Source organism: Antrostomus carolinensis, unplaced genomic scaffold (genome assembly GCF_000700745.2).
Source record: "Antrostomus carolinensis isolate BGI_N321 unplaced genomic scaffold, ASM70074v2 scaffold21910, whole genome shotgun sequence".
NCBI lineage: Eukaryota > Metazoa > Chordata > Aves > Caprimulgiformes > Caprimulgidae > Antrostomus > Antrostomus carolinensis.
Window position 1 is genome coordinate 1 of NW_010290828.1, and position 10,193 is coordinate 10,193.

Here is a 10,193-nt window from a genome sequence, read left to right on the forward strand (position 1 = left end):
GGTGGTTGTTGTGGTGGTTTTTTTTTTTTCCTTTTTCCTTTTTTCTTTTCCCCTCCCTGTGTTTCAAAATGCCTGTTTACTTCTTAAAAAGCCCTTAACCCACAAGCTGTGTGTGAGAAAGGTCTCTTCTGTGTTTAGGGCAAACAGGGTCCAGCGTCATTGCTCCAGTGCTGGCTGCTGCTTCCGATGTGGTGATGGAGCCAACCCGTGCGGTGCTGCTGTTGAGGTGAAGGGGTTTCAATGTGCTCACTGCTTAACTCTCGCCTCCTCCCCTCCTTGCAGAGTAGCCGGTGTGGGAGAGCCTCGCTCCATCCATTACGACTGTACCGTGGCTATGCCACCCCCTCGGGAGAAGAGTCTGGGTACGTGGAAGGTTTTGATGGGATTGGTTTGTTGGCCAAGAGGGAATCTGCTCCTTAGTTTCATGTGAGAGCAGATTGGTGGTGGGAGGGATTTTTGAATAACTTATTCTCATGGTTCTGTGTGTTCCTCATTTGATTCAGTCAGGCTGAAATGAAGCTAATCAATTAGCTTGTTACTTAGAAGGAAGGTTGTGGGGTGCTGTCGTAGCTTTGGGTTAGTGGTGAACCAGTGTGGTAGCAGGGAGTCACTGGTGCTGCAAGTGCTTTAAAGCGGGTGGTGGGTTTGTTGGCAAGCTTCTGGAACAGCCTGGTTGTCCCCAGCTGTAAGCTGAAGACTCACAGACTGCTTGGTGTTTGTCATGTAATACAGTTTACATAACTTTCACTCTTCTTCCCCCCACCCCCAGTGTTTCTGTAGGCAAAATCGTGGGTGCAGGTGTCCTGTTTGTGGGTGGAGGAGTAGGTGGAACCGTCCTGTACGCCAGCTATGATACACAGTTCCGGGAGAGCGTGGAGAAGGCTGTTCCCTACTCTGATAAACTCTTTGAGATGGCACTGGGTCCTGCACCTTATACTGTACCAGTGCCAAAGAAACCAGTAAGTGTTTCCCATTCACTTCATAGAATCACAGAATCACAGACTGGTTTGGGTTGGAAGGGACCTTAAAGGTCATCCAGTTCCAACCCCCCTGCCATCAGCAGGGACACCTTCCACTAGACCAGGTTGCTCAAAGCCTCGTCCAGCCTGGCCTTGAACACTTCCACCCTTTCCTTTTTTTTTTTAAAGAGAACATCTGCTTTTAGTTTTCAAATTCTGGTTAATTCTGCTGTGTGCTAAGAATTTAAGAGTTCTTAAATTAAGAAAGTTTAAGAATTATGAACTGAGGTACTACTTTGTGCTGCATAACAGTGCTGCTTGTACCTTTCCCATTATCATCTTGTGATTGAGGTCTCTGGGTTGTAAATCTGTTATTTATAGAAAAATAATCTAGTCAGATTCTAACTAAATAGCTGCTCTGCTTATACTCAGAAATGCATTTGGGAGAGAGAGGGGTAGGCAATGTGTTGGCATTTAACTATTTTACTAGAGGCTTATTGTAGATAGTGATGTATCAGGACTAGAAAACAAAAATTATTCTAAGGTGAGTTTATTTTAAAGAGAACTGAGAACATTTTTGTATAAATAAAGATTTGAATGGTACAGAGCTGTGCATAAACACCATACTTTGAAATCTTAATGGCCTGACCCTGCAGAAGGGAAAATCTGACACTGCCCTCAGCACAGCTCTGGAAATCCAGTCTGGAAGTTTCTCTGTTCCTGCACCTGAAAGCAAATGCTTCCTGATTATCCAAGAATGCTGAAAAGTTGCTCTGGCTGTGTTTGTCCTGAGCTTCCAGAAGTCATTTGACCTTCAAGAAATCCAAAATATTTTTAATTGAAGTTTAAGGAAGCTGCTGTTAATGAATGGGAGAATATCAGTTAACCCAAACTGTGTCTATTCTGGTTTTAGCTACACTTCACTCGTGATCATCCAACCTCCTAACACCTCCCAGCCACTAGTATATTTTGCAAAACACTGGTCAGACAGCAAAGTTATCACCTGCCCAGTCATGGCTCTGACTCAGATGCTTTTCTTTTTACCTTGTGGCTTTGCATGATGGATATTAACAGGTTAACATCATAAAACCTCGCAGTACTCTGCACTTGAGTGTTTGCCTGCCCTGAACGCTAGCATCTGAATCCTTCCAAAGGGAAATCAGTGCAGCCATGCAGATCTGATACGTCCACACCTGTCAAACCCACACCATGTCTGTAGCATCTTCTGTTTAGTGATAAAATAATGGTTTTTTCCTTTTTAAACATAACTTTAATTATGCAGTTATGTATCTTTAAAACAATTACATGTATTTTCCACTATAACTTGAAAAGGAATTGCCTAGAAACTGGGCAGGATGGGAGGAGTGACTCCCATAAGTGCTGGTGGACAAAAAACTGTGATTGAGGGAGCAAGCTGTTGGAACACCTACCTGAAAAAACTGAGCTTGTGTAAAACTGATGGCCTAATTTTTTTTTAATGATAAACACTCAACAGGTATGAAATTAAGAGAAGTGTCAACTGAATTACTTTAAGGTGTGGACTAAATAATGTCCAAGGGGAAATAATTGAAACCTGCTCTCTGGAATTGTTTCAGATCTTCATGTACTCGTGGTTTTTATAGTTTCTGCATTACTTTTAGTCTTTCAAAACACTCACAAGTGTTTGGAATGTTTGGGGCATGAAATTACTTGCTTTTTATGCATACCTTAACAAATATTTGTAGTGAAAACTGCCACTACTATACCTTCAGTTTTGGAGAGGTGAAAATTGTAAAGATTCCTTCTAAATTAAAAATCAAGGCAAGAAATTGTATGGCCTTGCTACTGTTCTTATGTGTGTTTTGAAGTTTAGATTTATGATACAGTCATCTGGACATGGAGATGTTCTTTTCCTTTATAATGGAATCGGTGAGACAGAGGCTGTTTGGAAAACTGATTCTATTTCTTATTTTTGATTTTTTCAAGATACAGCAAGGTCCACTGAAGATCTCATCTGTAGCAGAAGTAATGAAGGAGTCTAAACAGCCTGCTACCAAATCCCAGATGAGCAAAACAGAAACTGTTGCTCCTTCAGAGGAAAAAGAAGGTAATTTTACAGAATGTCATGTAGAGAGAAGCAAAAGACTTAATGATCTCTTCCATCATACATCCTAGGGTAGATTAAAAGTGTCTTTTGGAGTGGTCCAAGGTGTGTATGTGTATCATTTATTAGAATTAATGTTATTTTCAGTCATAAGAAAATTTGTCTAAAATTACTTCAGATTTTTTTTGTTTTCCTTTAAAAAAATTATTTACCTTATACAATGTTTGGAATCTTAACATAAACAATGACTATCTTGCACAGTCTAGATATGAGACTCGTCAGGAAGAGAGCTTTGGGTGCTGCACTCTGAGGCCATTTACCTCTTCTTGCAAGCACGAGAAAGTTAATTTTGGAGATTACAGATCGAGTGGTGCCAATTTAGAGAGGAGCAATTGTGTCATCTTTTTACATTGATCTCTCATGACCATGTGTGTATGTGTAAGTTGCTGTTTGTCCAGGAAATTATATTTTTCTGGAAATAATAATATCAGTGTCCAAAGACTGTATTTCCACAGAGGAAAAAAGATAAGTCTTATATCCCTGTTCTTACTGGTTTTGTTCTCTAACTGTGTTTAACAGCAGGCAAGGCTGCGGCACAGATCATCTCTGCAACAGGTGTAGCCATGTCGGTGCCAGCTCCGGGGATCCAGACTGAAGAAGGTGAAAAAGATCATATGAACACGATGAACTAAAACAAAATTATGTAGCTTCGAGTGCTTAAATTCTCACTTCTGTGTTGGCACTTGTCAGTTTTTAAAGGTGTGATTCTTTGTGCCTTTTGCAGAAGAAAACTTCCATCATCATAGGTTGCCCAAGGAAGTTGTGGATGCCCCTCCCTGGAAGTGTTGAAGGCCAGGCTGGATGAGGCTTTGAGCAGCCTGGTCTAGTGGAAGGTGTCCCTGCTGATGGCAGGGGGGTTGGAACTGGATGATCTTTAAGGTCCCTTCCAACCCAAACCATTCTGTGATTCTATGAATCTATGATCTGTTAATAGATCTTTAGCATACTAAGAAGCTGAGATCGATCCCTAGGGCAGGTATAGACATGAATGCAAGAGGAAAACCTGCCTTTATGCTGAACTGGAACTTGTACAGTCCAGTTGGCCTCTCTCTTTGTGGCTTTCTGATTGAGATTCAGAAAAGCGTGTCTGCTCAGGGCCAAGTGAAGAAACTGCATTTATTGTTTAACTCAACAAGATACACTAGCTTCTAGATTCTACTAATCTCTCTTTCAGATGGGATTATATTAATTTCTTTATGTATGAACAGATTTCATAAAAAGTGTGCCAGTGATAAGTAAATACATTCTTCAGAGTTAGGATCAGCATGATTAAAAGGTGCCCTGATGGTTTTTGTTGCAGTGTGAGTCTGGGCTCTCTCCTCAGTTCAGATGCAGACTTGCTGTTGGTCTTGAGAGAATTTCTTAGGTCAGTGCTCACTCTTAAGGCATTTTAAGTAGCCTTAGGCTACAGAGTAGAGCATCATCGTGATTGACCATAGCCCTCTCACTAATGTTTTGTTATTTTGGCTGAACTCTCCAAGCATGCCAAAGGAGAATGGGAAAAAAAAATATGAACAGATGCTCAGTTAAAATTTAAACTTGGCTCCATAAGTTTTGTTCACTTCTTGCTTTGCCTTTCACTTCTGAATTTTGTATATTTTTGTAACTACACAACATAAAATCTGCAGAAACATGTGAGGTGTCTGTGCTACTGTCTTTAATTTTAAGAAAATGTGAGGCTGGCCTTTGTAATTATGGATATAAAAATGCTTGAGGTGGTTTCAACATGGCTTCGTGCAGAAGTCAGATTTATAAAGTGATACTGACTATAAAAATCAGATCAGTTTTGAAAAGAAAGTTACTTCCCTACAAGTAATCCATATACTAATTTGGACTCTCCACTTAAACAGTTTAACTCTTCATTTTACTTCTGACTAGGTAAAGAACATGAAGATTCCCACGCTATAAAAGAACGGTCACCAGAAGAAGTTGCAGCCCGGCTTGCCCAGCAAGACAAAGAGGAGCAAGAGAAGATATCAGGTAAGTCCATACTCTTGGTTTTCCTGCATGTGTTGTACATGACAGAAGAGTTGTTGGACTGTATTGGCTTTAGAGCTCTTAAGTTGCTTATGCAACTCTTTGTTGTTGTCCCTGTGTTGTGTTGGCAGAATGAGTGGTGCTGAAGCTTCTGCCCACTGAGGAGTGACTGATAGTGAAAGAATGATGGAAAATTTTGAGTTGGAATGGACCTCCAAGGTCTCTAGTCCATTCCCCTGCTTGGAGAGTTGGGGCAGGTTAGACTAGACTAGACTATGTCAGTTGGAAGGGCTGATGGTGGAAGAGGTGCTGGTGCATTGTGCTGTGTCTGATCCGACCTGTCCGACCGCTGTGCACGTGAAATGGGGTCTTGGCAGATGTGTTGACCACACTCAGACTTTCCTCTGAGTGCTCTGGTCCTCAGCCAAAGTCTGAGCCTTGGGCTGTTGTTGCACGTGAGGGATGAGAAGGATGTACAAGCCTGGACTTAACAGCTCGGAGTAAACAAGTTGGTTGTGGTCTGCTGCCGCGTGCTCCTGTTCAGAGCTTTGTGTGGTGTAGAAGAGCAACATGAACAGAAACAAGAGGCTTGGCATTAATTGTCTGCTTCGTAAAAGGACTTTTTTGCAAGTCAAGAAGTTGAAATGAAGAAAAATGAAGACGTTTAAATGAACTGAAAAAATCCAGAGTACTGTGGAGGTGTTCAAGAAACATGTAGAGGTAGCATTTGGGGATTTGGTTTAGTGGGTGTGGTGGTGAGGTGATGGGTTGATGGTTGGACTGGACGATCTTAGAGGTCTTTTCCAACCTTAATGATTCTGTGATTTACTGGAAAGGTGGATTTACTTACCCTGCTAATTAGAAACAAATGTCTGACTCCAGAAAGGCGGATGTTGCTCACTCTGACTAACCATTCTGGTTTGGTTCCAGTTTGGGTGCATTGAAAAGAGTGTGGCCAGCAGGACAAGGGAGGTTCTCCTCCCCCTCTAGTTTGCCCTTGTGAGGCCGCATCTGGAATATTGTGTCCAGTTCTGGGCTCCCCAGTTCAAGAGGGACAGGGATCTTCTAGAGAGAGTCCAGCAGAGGCCACAGAGATGATGAGGGGCCTGGAGCATCTCCCACATGAGGAAAGGCTGAGAGAGCTGGGACTGTTCAGCCTGGAGAAGAGGAGACTGAGAGGGGGTCTGATCAATGTCTGTAAATACCTGAAGTGTGGGGGCCAAATGGATGGGGCCAGGCTCTTCTCGGTGGTGCCCAGTGACAGGACAAGGGGCAATGGGCACAAACTGGAACACTGAAATTTCCAGACAAACCTAAGGAAAAATTTCTTTACTGTGAGGGTGATGGAGCCCTGGGACAGGCTGCCCAGAGAGGTTGTGGAGTCTCCATCTCTGGAGATGTTCAAAACCTGCCTGGATGCAGTCCTGTGCAACTTGGTCTGGGTGAACCTGCTTTGGCAGCGGGGTTGGACTGGATGATCTCCTGAGGTCCCTTCCAACCCCTGTGACTCTGTGATTCTGTGAATAATTAATAGCTCATTTGTGCTCCTCTATCTATAGGAATAGATAGTTGAGTCCACCACCTTCTTGGCTAGGAGGAATAACTCTGCTTTTGGAATGTATCTCCCTTGTGGAGGGTAGGAAAAATTACTTGTTTCCTCTTAATAACCATTGTAACAAATGAAGATGGAAAATACTTACTGAGTTAAGTGTCCCCCCTCGCAGAAACGTGGTAAAGGTCTTCCACTGAGTAGTTTTATTGCTGTAAATGCAGACTTGCATCTTACTACTCCACTAAATAAAGAGTGTGTCTGGCAGCCGTTCCTCTTCTGTAGGCTGCAGGTGTATTTCCCGAACTGACTAACTCTTGATCGTAGAATGGAACATAAGGAGGTGCAGAGGATATAATGTGTCATTTTACTAATTCTCAGGCTCTTTTCTTTATAGTTTAATTCAGTTAATTCCTTTTTCCCCAGCCCTTGCAGGGACTCTAGAAGCAGCCCTAAGCACAACAGCTCGTATAACCCTCCAGGCGATTACTGCCCAGGAGTCCGCTGTGCAAGCTGTGAACGCCCACTCCCAAATACTGAAGGAGGCCATGGACAATTCTGAGGTAAACTGGACAGATGGGGACTTCTTTTTTTTTTTTTCTTTTTTGCCTTGTGTTCAGCAAAACTTTTCATCTCACAGTTAAAGTAATAAACTTTTCTTGCAGCAAAGTTCTATCACAGTTTTAACTAATCTTTCCACTCATGAAATTGGTGTGAATGAATAATAAAGTGATTTTGCTTTTGCCTTTTTTTCCCCCCAACTACTGCAGCAAGTAGAAAAGTTCAAGTTAATACACCAATAATCTTCACATTGTATTTTAATTCATTTTATTTTAATTCCCAAGCCCCATTTTACCTAAATATAATTAGGGTATCATACTGTCCACCCTGATAAATCAGTTGAACCATTCCCTTTGCCAAAATCTTGCTGGATTGTTTGTTTCGTGTTTGGAAATGAGCAGGGGATGCATGAGCAATACCAGCTTGTGGTTCTGGTACGCTGATGCCAGGGTTTTTGTGGAACCACTGCTGCCTGTTCAGTTCTGGAGCAGAGGATATAATTTAGTGATTAATCGAATGAACGTTGGCATATGGGCAACTAAACAAGCACTCATGATTTAATCTAGTAGTTAGAAAAAGAAATATCTTCAGAAGCTTAAGTATTAAGCTTACTTTAAAAGCAATGATACTGTAAGTATTAAGCTTAAAAGCAATTTTAAAGTATTACACTACTTGGATGCATGTAGAGATTTCCCCCCAAAATGTTGCGGCACCGTACAGTGATCTTCACACAAGCTCTTCTCCGTGGACAAATGGCCGTTGGTCAGGTGTAGAAAAAACATTGAGAATCAAACAAAACCAAAATAAAACGTTGGAAAGGAAAAATAATTCATGATTGTGGTGGCCCTGATGAGGAATCTGTGCTTCTTAGGCTGGTGGGGAGAAAAAATCATCTCAGTGGCGTACTCTGGAGGAAGCGCTGAAGGATCGGAGGAGAGCAGTGGATGAAGCCGCTGATGCCCTTCTGAAAGCCAAGTGAGTTGCTTGTTTTTAAGGTGAACATCACCAGCCATATGAGGGCTGGCAGACACTAGATAGAATCATTGAATGGTCTGGGTTGGAAGGGACCTTAAAGCTCATCCAGTCCCAACCCCCCTGCCATCAGCAGGGACACCTTCCACTAGATCAGGTTGCTCAAAGCCTCATCCAACCTGGCCTTGAACACTTCCAGGGAGGAGCAGCTACAATGATGAGTTTCTAGAAAGTGTGCAGTCACCTGTGTTCATGTTAAATTGATGTGTTTGTGCCAAATGAAAAAAAAAAGAGGTTTAATACGCTAGTGAATATTTTAATTTGCAGTGTTTACATCTTAGGTGCTTGTGCACATGGTCCTCACTGTACCAAAGAATCTGAAACAGTCCTATTCTTCTTTTTAAGAACTGTTTATCCCCTTAATACTTATATATAGTGTTGGTAAGTTCAAGTAAGATTGAAAAAAAAAAAAATCCATAATCTTTTTTGTATTATTTTGGGATAATTTTGTCAATATTAAAACGATTGTAACTCCGGTCACTCCATGACTGCAGTCTGTGTATACTGAGTCAGTAACATCACTAGCTTTTTAGTTGTAATGCAAAATTAAACCTTACAGCATCATTTGGCAGTTCCATCTGTCAGCAGAGCTGCTTTTAAGGTTAGATTTTTACTAAGTCTAAGAAAAAACTTGAGTTCTGAAATGGAGCACTGCTCGTAACCCAAGGTTTGTATGAACCACGTTGCTGAGTCTGGTGTGCAGACTCATTGCATAGGGATTACAGCAGCAAAAACAAGATGACAGACAAATACCATACAAGGACATTACACTGCCCCTGCAATGAGGATAGAAATAAATTTGGAAACCTTTGATGCTTCTGAGGCTGAGAGGGCAACATCATCCTTGAAGCTGCATGGCTGCTGTGTAAGTTATCAACTTCTCTTACATTTGAAGTTGCTGTGCTGAGTAAAGATGGTTAGGAGGTGTAACTGAGGCTTTAAAGAGTAAAACAAAGCTAACACAAAGCCCAGGTGCACCAGCTTTCATTCTCTGTTGCTCTTCTGGATGCCTTCACTTTTATTTATTTACTTATTTTAAAGCTTGCTCCTTACTCCAGTGAGGTCATTGGAAACCTCCACTGGTTTGAATGGATTTGGAAAATGAACGCTTTCTCACTTTTTCCTTGATTTCCAATGATGCTGTAGCAAAGAGATTCTTTCTTAATCACAAAACCAATAATCTATCTTTACAGAGCTCTATAAATTTTCTCCCATCCTCATTTATCTCCACCAGTCACCATGTCCAAAACACTTCTGCAAGAGTAAGCCATCTATATTAAAAATATTTCCTTGGTACTCTGTTATGTGATGGAAATGTCTGCCTTCTAATAACTAACTTAGTTTTACTAATACTAACTGCTTTCAGTGAACTTCTTCATCTGCCCCCTCCAGCTAAGTCTTGAGTACTAATTGTGCTATCAATAATTCTCATTTTACGTGCAGTAGACACACTGACATCTTTGGGCTTCAGGCTGTGGAAAGGAAAATCTTGAATCACAGCATTTTTAGCCATAGAGCTGGTAGATGGGAACACCAGTAGAGTTACCCAGTAGCTCTTCCTGTCAATACAGACAGCATAAAGACAACTTTTCTGTGTGCATTATAATTAGCAGCTGCTTCTGTTTTCAGAGAAGAGTTGGAGAAGATGAAGGGCGTAATCGAGAACGCCAAGAAGTCTCAGATCGCAGGAGCCAAATCTCACATAACTGCTGCAGAAGAAAATCTTCATCACATGATAGTTGACTTGGACAATGTTGTGAAAAAGGTAATGCTTCCACAGAGCGTTTTACCTGCCATTAGAGTAACAGCTCCTGGGCAGCTTGTGCAGGCCTCCTGCTCCCAAGTCCTCTGTAGTAGGTTAAATATGTTTATAGTGTCAATTCTGGTCTTTTTTTAAGCAATACACAGTCTTTGAGCTGATTAAATACCAGTGAACAGTCGTGACTTTTATGAAAACACAACCAGGTGGCTA

General features: G+C 41.6%; 1 protein-coding gene across 1 annotated transcript; it reads left to right on the plus strand.

Moving 5' to 3' along the window:
- Window positions 1-282: 282 nt before the first annotated feature.
- LOC104530137 (MICOS complex subunit MIC60-like) lies at window positions 283-9,986 on the plus strand (the record flags this gene model as incomplete). Its single annotated transcript, XM_029086671.1, has 8 exons — window positions 283-362; window positions 770-959; window positions 2,925-3,045; window positions 3,622-3,702; window positions 4,981-5,082; window positions 7,055-7,191; window positions 8,061-8,164; window positions 9,851-9,986. Coding segments are annotated over 8 exons (951 nt in total), but the record flags the coding sequence as incomplete, so codon positions are not given.
- Between the last annotated feature and the right edge of the window lie 207 nt (window positions 9,987-10,193).